The following is a 22,521-nucleotide window of genomic DNA, read 5'->3' as shown; positions in this document are numbered from 1 at the left end:
CGTTAACAACCACAGGCAGGTCGTGAGTGAGCTCACGGCTCCTCTCGCCTTGAGCAGAAGAACACACCACCGGTGTGGTGCAGCGGTTCACACAGCGCTTCCAAACCGCACGAGAGCTGACGTCAAAGACGAGTTCGCGGATCTGTCACCAGACTCGCGCCACGCGGGTGGGACTAGTTTGTCTTTGTACTTTTCAGAGACTGGCGCCACCCCATTCAGAGTAGCGGGAAAACAACATCATAGCCTCAGCCTGCTGTATCTCCACGGCCACACCTGGCGCTACCTGTAGGATTACTGTTGTTCTGCAGTTTGGTGCCTATTCTAGAAGCAGACACGTCCCCTCAGTCTTCACCGGAGCTCAGGAGCTCAGGTGTATGAACGCCAGGGGGTCATACAGAATGACAGACGAGAGTCGAGAGACTGAACAATGCCAGAGAGGGCCAGATATATCAACTTTTATCCGCAGCTCCAATCCTGGTGCTTTGTCCTGTGTCACTCAGAGATCACTTTATTGGCCATATACAGTTTCTTGTATGAGGGATTTGTCTTTTCACAGACCCCAGCTTGCTCTCCATGAGACACACAGACAGGGAGAGAAGCTGGGGGTCAGAGCGCAGGGTCAGCCATTTATACGGCACCCCTGGAGCAGCTGGGGTGAAGGGCCTGGCTCAGGGATTCCTCTGCCGGCCGCAGGATTTGAACCAGCAACCTTCCAGCCACAGGCGCAGATCCTGAGCCACAGAGCCCCCAGACTGCTCCTCGCGAGGTTGGCAAGAGAGCGAGCGAGCGAGCAAGCGAGTGTCTTTAAAGACCAGGACGAGAGCAGAGCCTGCAGCGGACCAGGCGGCCGTGAGCTGTGCTGTATAAAAAGGACCGGAAACTGGGTCCATCTGTCTGTGCTGCTGTGCTCGGCTCAGTCCAGGCCAGCTCCTGCTCCGCTGCTGAAGAACCACAGGCCTCTGTGAGCCGGGACGCCCGTCAGTGACCCCCCGGTCAGGGGTGACACTGAGGAGCCACCTGAGACCAGGGCTGGGACAGAGGGACAGAGGGGAGAAGCACCTGGGCATCTGCATGCAGCCCGTAGGCAGGGGCAGAGAGGTAGGGCAGTCTGTTGCCATGTGCACGTGTACACTGCAGTTGTTATTTGCGCTGATCTCTCGGGACAGGCGCTGCACGACAGACAGCTCCACACACGCTCCACACATAACAAACAGGAACAGCCAGACGTTCCCCACCTCCCTCCCCCTTGACTAGGTCTGTCTACCCCCTTGATCCCACAGATTTTACTGCCCTGCACCCAGTGCTGGGGTTCACATGGGACTCGGCCAGGGGAGGGCGCTGTCTCGCTCCGGGCGGGGAGGGGAGGGGATCTGAGCAGGACAGACGGGACTGAAGAGGACAGCGCAGGTGTGAGACTTGCCGGGAAAGGGGGAGGTGTTGGGGTGTTTTCTGGGGAGAGCAGGGCTGTGTAGCAGTTGGGGGCAGCCTGGGGACTTGTGTTTTGTGGCGAGTGGGGATTATTGCGCTAATTTGTATTTGTGTGTGTATCTCTCGCAGATATTTTCTATATTCTGTTTTTCAGATTAGACAGCGTGATTGCTTACTGTGGTTGCTACCAAGGAGTAAAGACTGCAGATCTGTCGTCCTAACGTCCTGCACACACACCTAACACGTTCAAGACATTATCGCCCGGAAGTGACGGAGAACTGCCGGTCTCCATGGAAGAAAATGAGGATGGGACACATGAGAGGAGACCAGTCAGCCCATCTAGAGTTTTTGGCAGTAGCTGACTGAGAGAAGCGTGTTCCAAACGCACTCTGGGCGCTCCTCTTGGCTCCCGGAAGGACCGGCGTCCTGCTGCGATACTGAGCTCCGTGAAGTTGCCCCCCTACAAACAGCACAGATGAAACCCAGCTCAGTTTGTGCTGCTTTCGTTTCCGAGGTATAGCGCCCTGTTTTTTCGGGGTCGTGACGTCACTACAACGTCGTAGGGGAACCGGACCGGTTGTGTGGCTCATGGTCACATGATTCCAGGAAAAAGAAGGCGCTATATCTCGGGAGTGAAAGCAGCTGGGAAGTTACTTTCAACGGCACAAACACAGCACTAACGTGTGTGCTGTCTGTAGGGGGCCAACTTCAAGGAGCTGCGATTACGTTGCGCCATGGGCGGCGCTTGTGGCAGATCCATAAAGCCACACAACCGGACACCCCGTCACCAGAACATTAGTCCACCAGAGCCGGTTTCTCCTGTCTGCTTCAACAAACTGTGCCGGAGTTATATATATATATGTTAATTTCTTTTACTGGCCTTTTCATCCGAAGTGACCAAGGCTTGTACCCATTTCTTCAGATATTTCCCTGAAGCGCTCGGAGCGCTGCGCCTTACGCGCACTACAGCGAGCTGACGGATCCTGACTGCTGCTACAGTAAGTAAAAGAGCCTTTAAGTTACTGCAGGTGAACAATTCTGTCACGTACAAGATAAACGAATGTCACGTTCTGCCGTTTGAAAGTCAGACCCTTTCAATGAATATTATAAGGGTTAGGTTACAGTTCGAGATACTTGTGTAACGAAACACACAAGAACACATCCAGCAAACTCAATTTCTTACAGTTTAGTCCGTTGACGTGTCCGTGAAAAAAGTTAAGACTCCTATAATCTTTACTTCATCTATTGAATTATCTTTATAATATATGCTTTGCATCGAACATAAGACCCTGCTTTCAACGGAGACAAACCCTGTTGGCAGGCAGAACAAGTGACAGTCTTGCGTAATTCGGGAAGTTTCGGACTCCCCTGATCACAGTGTTAGACCGATAGGGCAGTCCTTGTAGTCCTGTTAATTGTGGCAATAAACAGCAGGCAACCAGCTCAACTGCCCCACCCTACAGACGATGAAACCCACCTCATTTGTTTGTGCCGGTTTGTGCCGTTGAAAGTAGTTTCCCAGCTGCTTTCGTTCCCGAGATATAGCGCCTTGTTTTTCCGGTGATCACGCACGGTGACGTTGACCTCCAGTGACCCCGTCTGCCGAGTTCAAGCGTCTGTCGCTGGTGCGAGAGGAACAATTCTGCAATTCTGTTTCTCTGTTTGCCCGGTTGAAGGGTGACGGTGGATTTTGCTTTTAATATCCGTATCTTCTGCGCGTTTGTGTGAACAGGAACATTAAAATTGTCGCCAATATCATAGGAAGAGGCTTTAACGAGCACGTCTCAATATTTCGTAGCCGGTTCCTTTTCCCGCATGTACCCGGTCTCATCTCAAACTCCCGTCTGTGAAACCCAACACAGCAATCGCACAGAGGAGAGAAGTTCCGGCAAAGGGTAAATGCGGTTACCATCCATTAAAAATCCGGTAAATCCGTTTAAGTAAGGAACATATTGTAACGCTTACGGTCGACAGGTACTGTGCAAGAGCCACTTTACCAGAGCAGGTGACGTCACCGCCCTTCCCTGTGATAGCAGGACTACAGCTACTGGGCTGTGAAGAGATCTCACCGGGCTGGGTCCCTGTTGAGTGATGCGGGAGTCCCGGGTTCGAGCCCCCGAAGGTGCGGGGCCACCTGAACCCCGTTGCGTTACAATACTAGCAACAAGAAAAAAAAATCAGAAAAGCTCTAATCGGTACTCTTACAAAACTCCGGACAACACGGCGCTGTGTTGCGACAGTGTTTTGAGGAACAGAAGCTGTGTAGCAGAAGAGCACATCTTTGTCGCTCCGTGTTCAGTGTGCTTCCCAGCGGCTCGGAAAACGGTTAATAAATCGTTACTCATTTAAATGCAAAATCTCTCCACTTCAGCGTTACCCAAGCTAATAAACAGTAGTTTGTCATTTCAACAGAAAGTCTTTTTCAGTTATAATAACGTTCGACGCACATACTGTTACAGATCAGCAGAAGCATCGAATACAATTAACCACGTGTATAGCCAAGATCCTTTTTTTAAAAAAGGTGAATAATCAATGCAATTCACTTACTATGAAACCGAGGCCTCTCGCAATTACTTCAAGGGAAATCATCCAGTCCAGTAAGCTAATGTCAGGTCGGCAGGCGGTACGAGCGAGAGTCTTTCGACACGCTTTATCTCCCCTGATATTCAGAGGAGAGGGAAGCAGCAGGGAGCTGGCGATTCACCGGGTTGGCTGTTGAGCAAGCTCTGTTTTGTAATGCGGTGGATAAAACACACGCAGTATTCCAAGCCCAATCTTCCGCAGCCCTCTGACGCTCGGCAGCTGTGAGGCTGGTCAGTTCCTGGATGGGAGACTCCTGGGAAAAACTAAGGTTGCTGCTGTAAGAGGTGTTAGTGGGGCCAGCAGGGGGCGCTCACCCCTGTTGTCTGTGTGAGTCCTAATACCTCAGCACAGTGACGGGGACACTATACTGTAAAAAGATGCCGTCATTTGGATGAGATGTAAAACCGAGGTCCTGACTCTCTGTGGTCATTAAAAATCCCAGGGGGTTTCTTGAAAAGAGTAGGGGTGTAACCCCGGCGTCCTGGCCAAATGTCCCCCTGGCCTTTACCAGTTATGGCCTCCTAATAATCCCCCTCTGAACTGGCTTCATCACTCTGCTCTCCTCCCCACTGAGAGCTGGTGTGTGGGGAGTGGACTGGCGCATCATCCAGGTGGGGATCTGTATAACTGTAAGCAATTATTATTATTAATGGAGTACCACAGGGGTCTGTACTGGGCCCACTGCTCTTACCTGAAATCTTAACCAAATCAGTTATACTAATTAAAGAGGATTAGCCAGCACTGCAGAAGGTGCAAAGGAAAAAAATAATAAATTAAATTCAGCATAAAGCAATATTTATATCTTTACATTTAATGTTTTTGTTGAATCTTGTTTCGGTTTGTTTACAACACAAGCCCAACCTGAAAATGCAAATAAGACGCCATAGGAACATGAACCAGGCGCCACATGTGGAAACTCCATGGGAGTGTTTTTAATGCTGAGAACAGGATGTTCTTCTATACACCAAAGTTTGTGGGTGCCTGGAACAAGTTACTCAGCCAGGCTGTAAGAAATACCTATAAGGTACACCATTTTCCACCTTTAGAACTAATATATTTGCCACTGGGGCTGCCAGAAAATGACAAAACCACATTCCACGTGTCACAGGCGGTACAATGTGCCTTTATTGTTCACAAGGTTTGATTTGGGCGTGCTAGTCTCACAACCCCTTGGGTCTGCAGCTCAATTCCTGGGGTGCTATCTTTGTGGAGTTTGTATGTTCTTCCCATATTCTCATGGGTTTCCTCTGGGTGCTCTGGGTTTCTCCCTTAGCCCAAAGACATGCTGGGAGGTTAACTGGCTTCTGGGAAAATGAGTGTTTCTGGGAAGACAGGCCCTGGTGCGTTTGCCTCTGTGAGCCCTGATGTCCCATCCAGGATGTACCCAACCTTGTGCCTGTTGCTTGCCGGGATAGGCTCAGGAGATGGATGGGCAGTGCAGCCCAGACTAAGAGTGAGGGGTGGGACCCCTTCTGCACGCAGCCTGTGCAGTCATTTCATATGCACAAGCTGGGGAGGAGATCAAACCCTAGTCCTGTCCGTTTCCTTACCTACAGTAGATCCCAGTGCCTCACTTGTGTGTCATCTGTTCACATCCCACCCTCCCCTCCTGGCTCGTCCGCGGAGCTGGGAGAGCAGGGAGAGGCCGAGGTGCTGAAGCGTGTGTTTGCTCCTTTGTCAGGTGATGGAGGAGGGCAAGGCTTCGGGCTCTGTTCCTGCAGGCTGGGAGTTGAACCCCTCCAAGCTGCAGGCTAAGCTGTCCATGTTCAACATTGACATGTGGAAGGCCGTGGCGGAGATGGAGAAGGAGTTTGCCGAGATCCGCGCCCAGCGGCCCAGAGGATACTTTCCCGAGATGAGGAGTGAGGTGAAGAGGTTGCAGACCTTTGACTCCTTACGGTCGTATTCCTCCTGGTCGCCGGAGGAGATGTCCCAGAGCGGCTTTTACCACACGGGTCTCAAGGACAGCGTGCAGTGCTTCTGCTGCGGGCTGGTGGTTTGCACACAGAGCCTGAATGAAAGTCCCTCTGACAGCCACCGGAAGTTCAGCCCGGACTGCGACTTCCTCCGCGGTGGGGAAGCCGGCAACATCCCGCAGTACGAGGTGAAGGTCCGGGGGAAAGGACCGGCTCCGCTGGGGGGCGCGGAGCAGTACGAGTCGGAAAGCGGCCGGCTGGAGACGTTCCAGAACTGGCCCTTCTATGCCAGCGTGGCGCCACGAGACCTGGCCAGCGCCGGCTTCTTCTTCACAGGTTTGAACCCGCTCCTCCTCCCACACGGAGTCCCTGGACAGAGTGGAGTCAGTGAGAGGCGTTGATCCAGAAGCATTTACACTCACTTTCACGCTCACAAAAAGTTCGGAGCAGGTGCTCTGCAGCAACTAGCATCTGCTGTTTGCAGAGAGTTATCAGGATGTTTAAGATTTAGATACCTTTCTCAGATGATGCTCTGTCTCTCGTTGTCCTACACTTTTTAGAAATGTACGATTCTTTACACAAAGGGTGGTAGGAGAACCCAGCTACCTGGCCGTGTTGCTGAGGGTGAACCCCCAGGTTCTCTCCTATCCTTGTAAACCCAGTTAGGCCCTCAGGCCTCCGCAGGTCCACGGGGATGATGTGCTCTGGAAGTGGTGTCTCCTGTCTCCGCAGGACAGACGGATGTCGTGCAGTGTTTCTGCTGTGCCGGGCTCCTGGCACACTGGGAGACGGGAGACGAGCCGTGGAAGGAACACGCCAAGTGGTTTCCAGAGTGAGAGAAATGTGTTAATTGTCATGATTAGCGTTGGAGAGGATATGCACAACAAGAGAACTTTCAACATCATTCTTTAAATGCCTTAAAATAGAAGCATCTTTTCATGCTATTTTTTTAAGTTTTGACCTGTGTTTTTGTGTTAACTGTATTAATTTTCCAGAAGAGCTGTGTGTGTGCTGTGTGTGCACTGTACGCATGTATGCTGTGTGTGTGCCTGAGCTGATTAAGGACAGATGTCTGTTTAAATTGACCATTTCAGTTAGTTTTTAGGAGAATAGATTCAATCTGGGTGGGTTTCATGCTGTGGTTTTTGAGTAAAGTTTTGTCACATACTGTAGGGTAACAGTGTTAGAGGTCAGGTTGATAAGATTAATTTAGTGAAAAAGTCAGGATTTTGTTGTTATTATTAAGGGTTATATACAGGGTTAGCATGACATGAGAGCAAGTTGAAATTAATCATACAAGCTGAAAAAAATCTCAAATGAGAAATAAAAGTGCAATCTGACATTAATCCATTATTTTACTGATTTAGTTGTGAATTTGTACATGAGAAGAAATCGAGTCAAGAAATCTCTGAATACATCAGGAGTTATGAAGGATTCTGTGGTATCACGGTAACTTTTTAAAACTGTACAATCATATCTCTACTTTGGAACATAGTAATATGTAATATGCCACACTTGATCAGGAGAATTAGTGGCCCTTTTTTAACTTAAAAGTAAAAACAAAATGCATTATTTTAACTACATAAAATTATAATTTTTAACTAATTAGTATTAAAAGACCTCATCTGTGCTAATAGTTTGTCTGAAGTTTATATATCACTTTATATCAGTTCACCAAATCTTAAATATGTACTTCATATCAAAAATATATATTTCTCTTCTTTACCAGGCACAGCACTACAGCTCAGAAGGCTGGACAGACATAGAGACAATGCAGAGTCCTGATGGACAAGGTCAGTAATGCTCGCTGACCAGTGCTGTGGTCATTCCAGGTTCAAGGGTCTATAGACACACAGTGAAGAGCTAGAGGGACAGAGTGCAGTCTCACTGTGCACTATAGACACACAGTGAAGAGCTATAGGGACAGAGTGCAGTCTCACTGTGCACTATAGACACACAGTGAAGAGCTAGAGGGACAGAGTGCAGTCTCACTGTGCACTATAGACACACAGTGAAGAGCTAGAGGGACAGAGTGCAGTCTCACACTGTGCACTATAGACACACAGTGAAGAGCTAGAGGGACAGAGTGCAGTCTCACTGTGCACTATAGACACACAGTGAAGAGCTAGAGGGACAGAGTGCAGTCTCACTGTGCACTATAGACACACAGTGAAGAGCTAGAGGGACAGAGTGCAGTCTCACACTGTGCACTATAGACACACAGTGAAGAGCTAGAGGGACAGAGTGCAGTCTCTCACTGTGAACTATAGACACACAGTGAAGAGCTAGAGGGACAGTGCAGTCTCACTGTGCACTATAGACACACAGTGAAGAGCTAGAGGGACAGTGCAGTCTCACTGTGCACTATAGACACACAGTGAAGAGCTAGAGGGACAGAGTGCAGTCTCACTGTGCACTATAGACACACAGTGAAGAGCTAGAGGGACAGAGTGCAGTCTCACACTGTGCACTATAGACACACAGTGAAGAGCTAGAGGGACAGAGTGCAGTCTCATTGTGCACTATAGACACACAGTGAAGAGCTATAGGGACAGAGTGCAGTCTCACTGTGCACTATAGACACACAGTGAAGAGCTAGAGGGACAGAGTGCAGTCTCACACTGTGCACTATAGACACACAGTGAAGAGCTAGAGGGACAGAGTGCAGTCTCACTGTGCACTATCGACACACAGTGAAGAGCTAGAGGGACAGAGTGCAGTCTCATTGTACACTATAGACACACAGTGAAGAGCTAGAGGGACAGAGTGCAGTCTCACTGTACACTATAGACACACAGTGAAGAGCTAGAGGGACAGAGTGCAGTCTCACTGTGCACTATAGACACACAGTGAAGAGCTAGAGGGACAGAGTGCAGTCTCTCACTGTGAACTATAGACACACAGTGAAGAGCTAGAGGGACAGAGTGCAGTCTCACACTGTGCACTATAGACACACAGTGAAGAGCTAGAGGGACAGAGTGCAGTCTCACACTGTGCACTATAGACACACAGTGAAGAGCTAGAGGGACAGTGCAGTCTCACTGTGCACTATAGACACACAGTGAAGAGCTAGAGGGACAGAGTGCAGTCTCACTGTGCACTATAGACACACAGTGAAGAGCTAGAGGGACAGAGTGCAGTCTCTCACTGTGAACTATAGACACACAGTGAAGAGCTAGAGGGACAGAGTGCAGTCTCACACTGTGAACTATAGACACACAGTGAAGAGCTAGAGGGACAGAGTGCAGTCTCATTGTGCACTATAGACACACAGTGAAGAGCTAGAGGGACAGAGTGCAGTCTCACTGTGCACTATAGACACACAGTGAAGAGCTAGAGGGACAGAGTGCAGTCTCTCACTGTGAACTATAGACACACAGTGAAGAGCTAGAGGGACAGAGTGCAGTCTCACACTGTGCACTATAGACACACAGTGAAGAGCTAGAGGGACAGAGTGCAGTCTCACTGTGCACTATAGACACACAGTGAAGAGCTAGAGGGACAGAGTGCAGTCTCATTGTACACTATAGACACACAGTGAAGAGCTAGAGGGACAGAGTGCAGTCTCACTGTGCACTATAGACACACAGTGAAGAGCTAGAGGGACAGAGTGCAGTCTCTCACTGTGAACTATAGACACACAGTGAAGAGCTAGAGGGACAGAGTGCAGTCTCACACTGTGCACTATAGACACACAGTGAAGAGCTAGAGGGACAGAGTGCAGTCTCACACTGTGCACTATAGACACACAGTGAAGAGCTAGAGGGACAGAGTGCAGTCTCATTGTGCACTATAGACACACAGTGAAGAGCTATAGGGACAGAGTGCAGTCTCACACTGTGCACTATAGACACACAGTGAAGAGCTTGTTCAGTTTCTCCAGTTTTCCTTCTTCTATTGCAGATTCAAACCTGGATGAAAATAACTGGCTGGCAGCAGCAAGACGTCTGTCAGTTTGGCTGAAGGAGACCTACAGCTCCTTAGACTTCAGGAGAATTTTGTCCTTTCCTGAGACAGTGCCCACAGCACTGGACCTTCAGTCCACCTTTGCTTGGCTGCCAATGGTGTCCAAGAACACGAGGAACGAGCCCGTCCAGCACATGTGCCTGCCGGCCCTGCTCAGACACCTGAGCCACATCACTGCGATCGAGGGAGAGGTGGGCAGCGGGAAGACGGCCTTGCTCAAGAAGATTGCATTGCTGTGGGCGTCTGGGGACTGCCCCGTGCTGCACCGGTTCAGGCTGGTGTTCTTCCTCTCTCTCAAGTCTGTGGACGGGCAGCAGGGTCTGGCTGACGTGATCTCGGAGCAGCTGTGCGGCGCAGGCCGGCGTCTGGATGAGGAAGCCGTGAGGAGCATGGTCTACACCCTGAGAGAGCAGCTCTTATTCCTGATCGACGATGACGGTGCCGCAGGAACACTCCCAGCGTGCCTCAAAGAGCTCATCTTCAAAAATCACTTGAGCAAGATGAGCATCGTCATGGGACTGCAGACCAACCAGACCGCGCGCGTGCGGCAGCTCGCCTCGGCCGTGCTCGAGATCCGGCAGTTTCCTATATACAGCACCACCTTCCTTCTGAAACGCCTGTTCTCCCACAACCCCACACTGGTAGAGAAGGTCTTCCTCCGGCTGGGCCTGTCGGAAGAGCTGCGAGGCCTCTTCAAAACCCCGCTGTTTGCCGTGGCTCTGTGCTCGGCGCTGGTCCGGGACCCCGAGGCGCCCCTGGAGAGGAGCGCCGTCTTCAGAGCCTACCTGGACTGTGTCATCCAGAGTCGCGGGCTCGGCCCCGAGGTGGTGACGGCCGCGGTGGCGTCGTGCGGGGAGCTGGCCTTGGCCGGGCTGTTCGAGGAGCAGTTCGAGTTCGCGGACACAGAGCTGGCGGCCGCCGGGGTGGACGGGCAGGCGGCGCTCAGTCTGGGCCTGCTGAGCAAGTTCACCGCGCAGGTGCTCCGCCCGGTCTACCGCTTCTTCCACCTCTCCTTCCAGGAGTTCCTGGCGGCCAAGCGGCTGAGCGCGCTCCTGGAGTCGGACTCGGAGGCGCTGAGGGACAGGGGGCGCTGCTACCTGCGGCAGGTGGACACGTGCTTCAGGGTCCTGCTGGACCATCGCTTCTTTCTCCTCTACGCCTGCAGCTGCTCGGCGGCGGCGGCCGCGGCGATCGTCGCCCACTTGTTCGACATCGCGGGACAGGAGGGGTTCCTCCACTCCCGGTCGCAGAGCAGCAGGCTCCTGGAGCTCCACCCAGAGCTGCTCGTGAATGAGCAGGCGCTCCGAGTGTGTGTGCAGCTGGACCTGGGCGTGGACATCTGGCTGCACCAGTTTCTGGAGCTGGCGATCCAGGCCGCCTTCCTCGGCCACTCTGTCCCGGCCTGCGCCCCCCTCATCCTCGCCTTCCTCTCGGGGAGATGTCTGAGCTTCGAAAGCAGAGGTGGAAAATCCTCTGTGCATCACTTTGTTGAGTTATATCCCCAGGCGCTGTCGCTGCTGAAGTGCATAATGATCTCAGCAGTTGGCAGTAGAAAGGGCCGGGAGCTGGACTTCTTGAAAACAGGGGAGGCTTTTAAATTCCACGGCCAGCCTGTGGTTGAGGAAGAGTATGCCTCAGCGTTCCAGTTGCTGAGCGATGTTGAGAAGAAGACCTCTGCAGAGCAAGAGAACATCCACCAGTTCAACATGAAGACTCTTCGGCATTTTAATGAAGCCACAGTCAGTACCTTACTGCTGGCTGGGAAAAGTCATGCCCTGCCGCTCCTAAAACTCAGTGTCTTGGACTTAGAGAGGCTGGAGGACCAAGATCAGAGGAGTCTGGAGGCCATCCTGTCGGTTTGTAACAAGGTTGACCTAGATGTGACAAACTCAGATGGTTTCCTTGAGAGTCTGCTGCCTGTATTTCAACAAAGCAGGTCCGTCTTTAGAGGGATCCGATATTCTGGGACTCGGCTGAGCGAGGTGGAGGAAGACCTGGTACTGTCGATGTCTGCACTGGAGTCTCTGGATCTGACTTTCAAGGTCACGCCAGGTACTGTGAGAATCTGGGACTACTGTACATCAGAGCCTTGGCTGCCGCAGCTGTTTTGTAACATTATTCTAATATTCAGTAATAAAATAATGAACAACTCTGAAATAGGTTGTCCCTCTTCCTGTCCTGCCTCAAAAATATCATTTCATGCCATTCAAACCTATCTGCTCTGTTTGATAGTCAGTAGTTAATTGAGCTGAGGGTCTCATCCAGCTGTTTCTTGAAGGATCTCAAGGGATCGGCATAAGCTATGTGAATGGGCAGTTTGTTCCATACCCCCACAACTGCTAGTGTAAAGATGTGCTTCTGTTATCAGCCCTAAATGTTCGCCCTCTTAATTTTCACTTGTCTCCTTGAGCTGTGGTGTCATGTCAGGAGGCAGACTGCCAGTCTGTTTTTTTTTTCGGAACAGAGACCAACAAGGTTTAATTTCATGAAATACTATTTTTTATGTTCCCTCGTGTAGGATAAGAGTATTAGAAAGGTGACAAACCAGATGGTGCTGTTTGGCCTTGTCAGCCAGCTTGGTTGCTGTTAACTAATGACCTGTGGATCTCGTCCAGCCACCTCCTGACAGTCAGGCTGTCAGCCCTCTGTTTTATCACTGTGGGTCTAAATTAGCTTGAGGTATTTAAATACAAATGGCAGGCGAATGTAAATGTCATTAGCTTTCTAAAACTAGATGTTAATGAATTGGAGTCACCTGCTCTGTGATTAAGCCTGTATCCTGTGCCGTTGTTTTGTACAGGCTGGAGGTTTGCTTGCTATTTTGAAGAAACATTAACCTCTCAACTCTGCTCACCTGTCCGGCAAGGTCACTCTCTCATTTTATTCCTTCTTCTCTAGAGTCTCTGTTGGCAAATTTGGACAAGCTACCTTGTCTCACAGAACTGAATATTGCAAGTCAGACTTCAGGTGTTTTTGAGAAGATAACGGATGGATTTGGAAGTCTTCAGTCTATGGAAAAACTTACTCTTGGCCTTGCAGACCTGACAGAAGACAACAAAATCGGTAAAGATATTTGTATTGATCTCAAACTATTATGTACAACAAAAGTGTGAGAATTCAAACTGACAGCTTTTACAGAGTGGATTAAGGAGGTATATTCAGATCAATCACAGTGATGCTGATACATTTTCAGGAAAGAGACATAACGTTCCAATATAATCCAATAATCTTTTGATGGGGGTGTCAATAAGCATGACTTCAGTCTTGTCACAGTTCAGATTAAGGACATTTTGAGTCACCCAAATTTTTCTGTATGAGATGCAGTTAGATAGAATAGACAGCCACGTCAGTGTCTGGTTTGGTATGGATGTATATTTGAGTATCGTCAGTATAGAACTGATAGTTGAGGCCATGTGATCTTAAAGGCTGACCAAGTGGAAACATGTAAATGCTGAAGAGCAAGGGGCCCAGTATTGAGCCCTGAAGAACACCAGACTTAACAAGACCAATTTCAGACCTAAATCCACCAAGAGAGACAAAGTGACAGCGATCAGTGAGGTAAGACTTGAACCATCTGAGAGCAGTGTCAGAAACTCCAAACACAGTCTCAAGATGAGAGAGTAAGATATCATAGTTAATGGTGTCAAAAGCAGCACTGAGATCAAGAAGGATGAGTATAGAAAGAGAACCAGCATCAGAAGCTGTTAGAAGATTGTTAGTGACTTTGACCTGGGCAGTTTCTGTGCTGTGAAGTTGACGGAAGCCAGATTGGAGGGGTTCGAAAAGGTTATTTGCAATGAGGTGGTTATTTAACTGAATTGAAACAGCACGTTCTAGAGTTTTTTCAAGAAAGTGTAAGTTGGAGATGGGGTGAAAATTGTTAAGATTGTTGAGAGCTATGTTAGGCTCTTTTGGCACGGGGGTAATGGCAGCAGTTTTGGGGACCGTTGGTACAACACCAGTGCTCAAGGATTCATTTATAATATTGAGGACAATGGGACAGAGAGAAGAGAAACAGGACTGAAATAAAGTGGTGGGAATGGGATCTAAAATAGATGTGGTGGGTTTCATGTGTGAAACTAGTTTACTGATGGATACTGAGTCAAGAAGAGAGAAGCTGGAGAGAAGGGAACCAGAAAAATTGGATAAGGAGGGAGGAGGTATGGACATGATATGCATAGTGGAGAGAATGTGATGCCGGAGCTAAAGAAATCTAAGAATGTGTTTGCAGAGTTGCGATGAGGCAGGTAATGTGGTGGGGCAGTTAGGCTTTTCCAGTCTTGATGGTGGAGTAAAGGTGTCTGGGGTTGTTACGGTTATTTTCAATGATGTGAGAGAAGTAGGTGGATCTAGTAGACTCTAACGTATATTTCTCAAGCTTATTCAGACAAGTAATCTTTCCAAGCCTGATAATGTACGTTTAGACCAGAAAGACGCCACCTACCCTCAAGTTACCCAGGAGACTGCCTTCACCGATCACAGGTGGTCGGTGTACTGTACCAGGGGGCAGAGCGAGAAAAAGAGATGGTTCGAGGTTTTAGAGGAACAAAGGTGTCGAGGGTAGATAAAAGAGCACTATTAATCGCCTGTTAAGGGGAGAGCAGTGGGAGACAAAAGAGTCATTTGCAGTGATTAAGTCCAGGGTGCCCTTTGTTATGTGTAGGGATACAAACTGGGTTAATAGCTGATGTGTGGTGAGCGTTCTGGCGCACTATGGCTGCCGTCGCATCATCCAGGTGGGGCTGCACATTGGTGGGGGTGGAGGGGATCCCCATTACCTGTAAAGCGCTTTGAGTGGAGTGTCCAGGAAAAGCGCTATATAAGTGTAAGCAATTATTATTATTATTATTATTATTATTATTATTATTATTATTATTATTAAATCAAAGCGTCCCAACAGAGCATGAAAATCCTTAGCCAAACTGGAAGACCTTGAGTCAATGTGTATATTAAAGTCCCCAAGAATAAGGATCCTCTTAAATCTGAGGCATAAAAATTAAAATAAATCAGCAAACTCACCTAAAAAGGCTCCAATAGGTGTGGGTGGTCTATAAGCCGTGGCAATGAAGGGAGAGTGGGGAACAGAGACGTCTGAAACAAGACAAAAGAAGAGGGAAGAGGTGCAGTAACAGGACTTCAGTAACAGTGTTGCCCCCGTCTCTGCCGGAGAGACGCAGGAGGTCAAACAAGCCGCACCCCGGAGCGACTAGCTGGGTGAGCAGGACACCACCGGTTTCAGTAAAGCACAGAAAGTCACGTTTTTTCCTGTGATAAAGTCACATATAAGAAGAGCCTTATTGTTCGCTGAGCGGGTGTGGAGTAGTGCTGATCTGGCCGGTCTCAGGAGTTTTGAGGGTGGTGCCGGTGCCGGATGGACCTGCAGTCTTGCGCCGAGGGGCAGGGACAGGGACTCCGCAGGCAGACGAGGGAAAGAAACGGCGTCCTGGGCTGTGGTGAATGTAACACATCTGTCGCAGGATCCCAGTATTACGGCAAGAATCATACGGGTTTTTTTCCAGGAAATAATTCCATTTCAGTTGCAGTGAGGAGTACCTTAGAGGCACATTCATGGAATCTGCGATAAAGCGACAAAAACCTGGGAAATAAACCCTGATTCCAGGCAGTAGCAGGTGGTTAAAAGTTCTCAGTTGAACAATTCCATCGGGGAGAAGTCGGGAGTAGAAGCAGCAGTCATGGGGAAGTCCCGTTTGTAGATTGCAAAAATAAATAATTGAAGACGAGGGTGACAGAGAAAGAAGAAAAAAATAAAAAGCAGATAAAAAAAATGCAAACTAGCAGAAACATCAGAAAAAAATGTTACAAGACAATGAAAATGTATGACTCCAGTGCATAGAAATCTCTGTGCATGCAGATATGGTGAGCACAGAGCCAGCCCAGGCCATTTGAGGAAAAGCCCAGGAAGAGCCAGGAATCCAGACTTGAACAAAGAAAGGGAAGGGAGTCTACGAGCACAAGTGGGAAGACAACGGACAGTGACCAAATACCCAAAAAAGACTCTGTGTCCATCAGGGTGCGAGGATCCTGTGTCTCATCTACAGATGGAGCACAGCAGCAAGACAGATGTGTCATCGGGGCCCGAGTGCAGGAGAGATGTACCTGTTTGCAGAACAGTTTAAAAACAGTGAGGCAGATGGTTGGTTCTGCTCAGCTGTGTTTCCTGCCAGGATAACTTTACCATAGATGAGACATATGTCCAAAAGTGCTTGAGGACTTTGTCGAGAAGTGATTATTTCTAGAACAGAGAGAAAAGCAGCTAAGATTTTAAATAGATTCAATTCAATCTTTATTGTCCCATCTGGGGAAATTTATTTTACAGCACGCTCCCAACAGCACAATGACAGACAGGAAGTCAGTGCAACATTGTTACAGCAAGAGAAGGGAGAAGTTAGTTACACTTTGTTTGAAAGAGATATTGTGGTGGAGATGAAAGATTTCCTGTGTCTATTAGTATCACACTTGGGGCTATAGCCAGCAGCTATATCACCCTGCAGCTCACAGCTGGCAGCCCACTGATGCTCAGCAGGTGTGAGCCTGGTCAGTACCCGGATGGGAGACTCCTGGGAAAAACTAAGGTTGCTGCTGGGAGAGGCGTTAGTGGGGCCAATAGGGGGCGCTCACCCTGCAGTCTGTGTAGGTCCTAATGCCATTAAAAATTAAAAATCCCAGGATGTTTCTCAAAAAGAGTAGGGCTGTTACCCCGGTGTCCTAGCCTTTACCAATCATGGCCTCCTAATAATCCCCATCTCTGAACTGGCTTCATCACTCTGTCCTCCTCCCCATTGAGAGATGGTGTGTGGGGAGTGTACTGGCGCACTATAGCTGCTGATGCATCATCCAGGTGGGGCTGCACACTGGTGCTGGTGGAGGGGATCCCCATTACCTGTAAAGCATTTTGAGTGGAGTGTCCAGAAAAGAGCTGTACAAATGTAAGGAATAATTATTATTAATTATTCAAATTTTACCAACCAAGAAGTCAGTGTAACAGGGTTAAAGCAAGATAAGAGGACATAGGTAAGGAGAAGATGGTTACAATGTATTGTTTGAAAGCGATATTGCAGTGGGGATGAAAGATTTCTTGTGTCTGTTAGTATCACACCTGGGACACAGAGGCGTCTCCCAGATGGGAGAAGTGTGAGCTTGCAGAGGAGGGAGTGAGAGACACCATCCAAAATACACACCGCTGTCTTTGTCACCCTTGTCTGTAGAGGAGATTTAAGGTGATTTGAGTTGAATTTGCTACTTATTTTGACTAATTTTACCAGCCTATTGTGATCAATGGTACCGACCGATGTTACCAAAACAGCAAGTGAGACAGTTTGGTAGTACACGCTCAATCAAAGACTTGTGGAAAAGTGTTAGGATGGTTCTACCTTGAAATAGGTTAATTTTATTAGAAAAAAGAGTCTCTGTTGTCCTTTTTTACAAACATTATCTGTACCTGCGGTCTTTGTCAAAATTAATTTTAATAGATTCGCCAAATACTGGGAGGTCGGTATCTGGGGGCAGTTGGGGTGGTTGAGGGTTTCATTTCAAAACGGGTGTAAAACACATTTAATTTATTTACAAGCTGTTGCCCACCCATGGCATCTAACACAGGAACAGTACATCCTTACTCTTGTGGGTGATACTGCCCATGGATTTAATTCCCGACCATGCCCAGCTGGACTAACCCACAGCCAGGGTATTCCTGCTCTTTCCCTGTACTCTGCCTTTGCTTTCCTTCTGTGCTTCATTCCTGAGCTCTGGCTTCCTGGGAGAAAGCAAGGTTCTTTTGAAGCGGTATATGTTTAAAACTCTTTTGACTCTTGGAGGGAAGGGGTTCTGTTTTACAAGTTATTAAATAGTTTGCAGACACCCAGGCCCAAATGTCTTCCAAGAACTGAGATGATAGAGATTTTCCACAAGCAGTTTATATTCAAACTGGCAAACATGTCTACAAGCCACACGGAGACACTTTAAAAACTTCCCACTAGAGGTCACTAAAAGCCACTTTTCGTTTGTAAGCGATCTCACCTGGACGTTAATTATCGTATTATTGGATATGATGTTAGAATGTACAATGTCTCTGGGGACTGACAGATGGTGTGTTAAAGTATAAAAATGATTTTGCATGGTGTTTGAGATCAGGAAGTTGTCAGATTACTCTGAAGGGGTTTCTCTGAGAGCCTTTTTGTTTATAAGACCTACAAGAACTCCACAATAAACTCTCTGAAATGCAGTTGTTGTGAGCTGTGTGCAGATCTCTAGAGCAACCTTATCACGCAGCAGGTCTGTCACAAGTGTCTGTAGTTCGTGAGGAAGGAACTGCTGCTCAGGAGGGTTTCATTTGTCTTGTTCCAGCCTGGTTTCTCCAGCACTTTCCCCGGCTGAAGGTGTTCGGGCTCAAGTCAGCCCACTGCCGGTGCTTCCCTGAGCTGGCCACAGCCATCGCCTCTTGCCAGACACTTGAACAGATCTCCTTTGAGGACTTCCCTGAGTTTAACTGCGGTGCCTCGGCTTTCGGTGAGTACTCGGCTCTCCCTTCCGTGCGGCCGCTTTCGCCGGCGCCACACTACGCAGCTTTCCTGGGATTTTCAGTCGAAGCCTTCATTTACATAATGGTGAGAAAAGCACAGCGAGTTGCAGAGAGTCACGGCGCACCCCCGTTACCGTCAGTTGTGTAGTGTGACACCCCCAGCGTGCTTAACAGCCCCTACGCCTCTCTGCGTCTCGCTACAGTAATATCAGACTGGTTGGATTTCCTCGAAGCCAGCCGCAGGTCGTAGGGGCGGGCTCTCGTGTCTGCGACAGTCACAGACAGCGAGCGCATACAATGCCCACAAGCAGCGAAGAGCAATGGAGGTCAAGCCATGTTGTCCTCGACCAAGTAAATGTGGTCTACTCCAAGTGGTCTTCTCCATTCGGCGTATCCTCTTTTTTCTCGTCACAAAGGAGAGCACGGGCAACAGCACTGGCGGCAACACCTGCTTGCTCTCCATGTGGTTTGTTGACTCTCGTGCGGCGCTCCTCTTGTGCTCCGCGTTGACCTCGCGGCGCAATACGAGGACCGGGAATATGGAACCGTGATGAAAGTCGTGAGGGAATCATGTGATTAGTCACCCCCTGCGATTCCTAGTCGGATAATCTGACACCCTCTAGGACAGAAAAGGCAATGAGATTCAGCAACCGCAGTCGTTCACTTTGATGTGCTCTCTGATGAGCAGGCGTGTCGAGTCCTGCAGTGTGATGCCGGTATTAGAAGCAAGTGAGTTTAGAGTCCAGACCTTCCAGCTGCTTGCATTGTTACCCACAAGGCTCACATGAGGGCCGGGGCTGCAGCATGGCTCTGTGAGCTGTTGTGATAGGAGGAGGATTCAAATTAAAATCAGCTAAGGAGGTTTTTAGCTGCTACACTCTTCATTGAAAGCTCTCTGGGCTCGTTTGACTTCCTTATGTAATACGATTTAGAAAACTCCCAGAAGAGAGATGTTACAAACACAAGCAGGTCTGGCTTTTCTTACCTTGTGGCCAGAAGCGAATTCGTGCAGGGATGTGTTTATCCCTGGGAGTCACTGTCTACAGAGTGGCAAGGCAGTTTTTCCCGGGTCCAGAGCAAAGTCCTGCGCTGCTCATCTCGCACAGCAGCCTGGAGCTCAATACAAGCCGGCGTCTCGGGGGTCCGGCTGGCCTCCCGGTTCTCACCCAGGGGTCGGTTTGTGTCTCGCCAGCGGCCGCTCTGCCCTGCTTCCAGCAGCTGAAGGGCCTGGACCTGCACAGCCAGCGCATCGAGGGCCCGGCTGCAGCGCAGGAGTTTGGTGAGGCGCGCCGCTCGGACCTTCCCCTCGCCAGCTGCGAGCGTGCGTGAGGCTCAGTGTGAGAAGGGTGTCCCTGTTCCCGCAGCTCGCGCCCTGGGCTCTCTGGCGCACCTGGAGCGGCTGCAGCTCCCGGGGGGGACGGGCATGAAGGCCGCGATCTCCACGGTGCTGGCACAGCTGCCACGCCTGCCCCGGCTCGCCCACCTGTCCGCCCCCCTGCTCCTGGAGGACCGCAGCCTGCAGCAGCTGGGTAAGGCCTGCCCGAGGGAACCCATCTTGATCTCGAAATCTCTTTCTGACCTCTCTGTCCAGTACAGCAGAGGGGGTCCCCGTCCTGGTGCCCCACTGTCCTGCTGGGTCTCATGCCAGCCCAGCCTCACTTGAGCTAAGAAGTTGCTTCAGATGAATATTTGCATTAGTTTCTAACTCACGAGGTTGGGATTCTATTTCACTGATCAACATGCAACGGTTGAATCTCCGACGCGTTTGAGAGCCGGGAGCTCCAACAGTTCAGATGAATCCTGTTGATCCAATGAAGGGTTTGACTGTGTCACTGAGGGCTCGGCTGGAGCACCAACCAGCAGGTTGGTGGGGCACCAGGACCAGGACTGGGAACCCCTGCGGGGTCGAGGGGAGATGACTCCGTCAAGCAGCGAGCGCAAGGCAGGACGCCCCCTGGGCAGGACACCAGTCCAGCGCAGGGCAGACAGACACACAGACACAAACTCACACCAGGGCCAATTCTCCCATCTTTAACTGGAATGGGTTCCTTGTTTTTGGCTCTATATCATCTCACCCCGAGATTTTCCTGACTCGCTCTTCCATAATCGTGAGGGTCTGGGCCGACACCCCCCCAGTCATTCCATATGGCTTTTATAGGAGAGGCCAGATTCCCAGATTCCCTCCTCTCATCACTGCCCCCTGGTGGCTCACCCGCTTTCCATCGAATCCTGGCTGCCTAGTTACACCCACTTTGCTGAGGAGCAAACACTTGGCCGTACAGTAAGTCGAGGGAGTTAGGACCCCCCAAAAGATCCAGCCAGGACCCCGAAACACCAAGGCAGAACGGAGGGGGAATTGGTTAAGTGAGCGACAGGAAATACGAGCTGCGCGAACTGTTTGCAGACGTGGGCGGGGCGTCTCAGGAGCTTGGGTATGACAATGAGGAGAGTCTTTATCCAAACGAGAAGGGGGAGTGCTTTCTTTTTAAACTCTAAATGGAACCCCCCAAAAAGCAAGGATGACAATGGGGTACAGTTTCCAGGATGCTGCAGAGGAGGGTGAGGCTGGGGGCCACGAGAGTCTTTCGCTGTAGGACACACAAACCCCACAGACACACTCATCTCGTGCGCAGAAGAGGCGCCAGCGATCACGGTCGACAGGGATTCGTTCAAAGGCTTTAGCTATGTCAGCAGGAGAGTGACCGAACAGCACTTCCTACACCAGTGTCTCCCCGTCACCACACGGGGGAACTGGCTTGTAAACTGTGGTTCGGACTGAAGAGCGCCGCCTACTGGTCCACTACCACCACTTACGACAGCTACCTGTGTTTTCTGAATCTCCATCCCAGGACTGAGCAGACCCGTGTAAGTCCTGCACTGTAAAGACTCCTGTATCCTCTGCAAATCCGACACGTTTTCACTACAAAAACTGAAGTCAAGTTGGTATCAGGCAAGAGCTGAGCTCTCAACGACGGACTATGAATAAATTTTTTTTTTTTATTTTAGCGAACTGCGCAAGCGAAGGACACCTCCAAGCCATCGAGACGCTGGACCTCAATGTCAACCACCACCTCACGGACGCGGGCTGGAGGGGCTTCTTCCTGGGGCTGGACCGCGTGCCCAGACTGAAGGCGCTCCACATGTCCCGGCTCTACAGCAGCAGCCTGAAGCCCCACGCCTCCACGGTCAGGGCCTTCGTGCAGTGCGTGGCCAGGCTGCCCGCCCTGACGACCATCGTCATGTACGGCTGGCTGCTGGACGCCCAGGACTTCGCCATGTTTGACCAGATGAAGGCACGGCACCCCCAGGCCAAGTGTCTGAACATCAGCTGGCAGTGGGCGCTCCCTTTCGCACCACTCGTGCAGGCGGAGGCGGAGTAGGGCAGCCGGCCGGGGCAGTCGGGCTCCCAGGTCACAGTAACGACGAGGAGGGGCTCCGATATTTCCAGGTGGCCCCGGGGAACCGGTTTTATAGAAAAGAAGTTGTGGACCGGAGAGCGGCCATTCGTCTTGCAACAGAATTCCCATGATGCACGGCGTGAGAAGACAAGAGAACAATCTCGCTCGTCTTTCACCTTCAGGGCTTTGGACTGTGGGAGAAAACCGGGAGCACGCAGGGGGAACGTGCAAACTCCACACATACAGCATCCCAGGTCCGGAATTGAACCCAGGGATCCAGACTGCAAGGCCACCGTACCACTGTGCCGCCTGCTCATCTTATCGTACAGACAAATGAGATTTTTATGTTGAAACTCTTTTTGAGTGTTATACAATAAATTGTGAGCTCTGGGCACCTGCCCACTCTGTGAATTTAAGTGAATTATATCTGTGAATAAGTAAGTAAATTAGATCACTTTATTAGCCCTATACAATTTCTCGTATGAGGAATTCGTCTTTTCAAATACCCCAGCTTGCTCTCCATGAGACACACAGACAGAAGCTGGGGTTCAGAGCGCAGGGTCAGACATTGTACAGCGCCCCTGGAGCAGTTGGGGTGAAGGGCCTTGCTCAGGGGCCCAATGGAGTAGGATTCCTCTGCCGGCCGCGGGATACAAACCGGCAACCTTCCAGCCACAGGCGCAGATCCTCAGCC

General features: G+C 50.0%; 1 protein-coding gene across 2 annotated transcripts; it reads left to right on the top strand.

Annotated features, from left to right (window-relative positions):
* Window positions 1-382: 382 nt before the first annotated feature.
* LOC148673845 (baculoviral IAP repeat-containing protein 1-like) lies at window positions 383-22,243 on the top strand. 2 transcript variants are annotated; one of them, XM_088630730.1, is made up of 12 exons: window positions 383-1,098; window positions 1,583-2,426; window positions 5,693-6,263; window positions 6,660-6,759; window positions 7,295-7,376; window positions 7,657-7,720; window positions 9,831-11,945; window positions 12,792-12,956; window positions 18,255-18,416; window positions 19,622-19,708; window positions 19,794-19,958; window positions 21,436-22,243. In XM_088630730.1, exons 3-12 carry the CDS (start codon window positions 5,696-5,698, stop codon window positions 21,807-21,809), a joined length of 3,882 nt encoding a protein of 1,293 aa, XP_088486856.1. In that variant the 5' UTR covers window positions 383-1,098; window positions 1,583-2,426; window positions 5,693-5,695; the 3' UTR covers window positions 21,810-22,243. The 2 variants fall into 2 exon arrangements, 1 of the variants encoding a protein (XP_088486856.1); XR_015936138.1 differs by lacking the exon at window positions 383-1,098 and adding an exon at window positions 21,063-21,294 and having other exon boundaries at window positions 21,436-21,567.
* The last annotated feature ends 278 nt before the right edge of the window (window positions 22,244-22,521 follow it).

The sequence above is a fragment of the Lepisosteus platostomus genome, chromosome 4 (genome assembly GCF_059453375.1).
Source record: "Lepisosteus platostomus isolate fLepPlt1 chromosome 4, fLepPlt1.hap1, whole genome shotgun sequence".
Classification (NCBI taxonomy): domain Eukaryota; kingdom Metazoa; phylum Chordata; class Actinopteri; order Semionotiformes; family Lepisosteidae; genus Lepisosteus; species Lepisosteus platostomus.
This window is presented reverse-complemented; position numbering and strand designations above follow the sequence as displayed.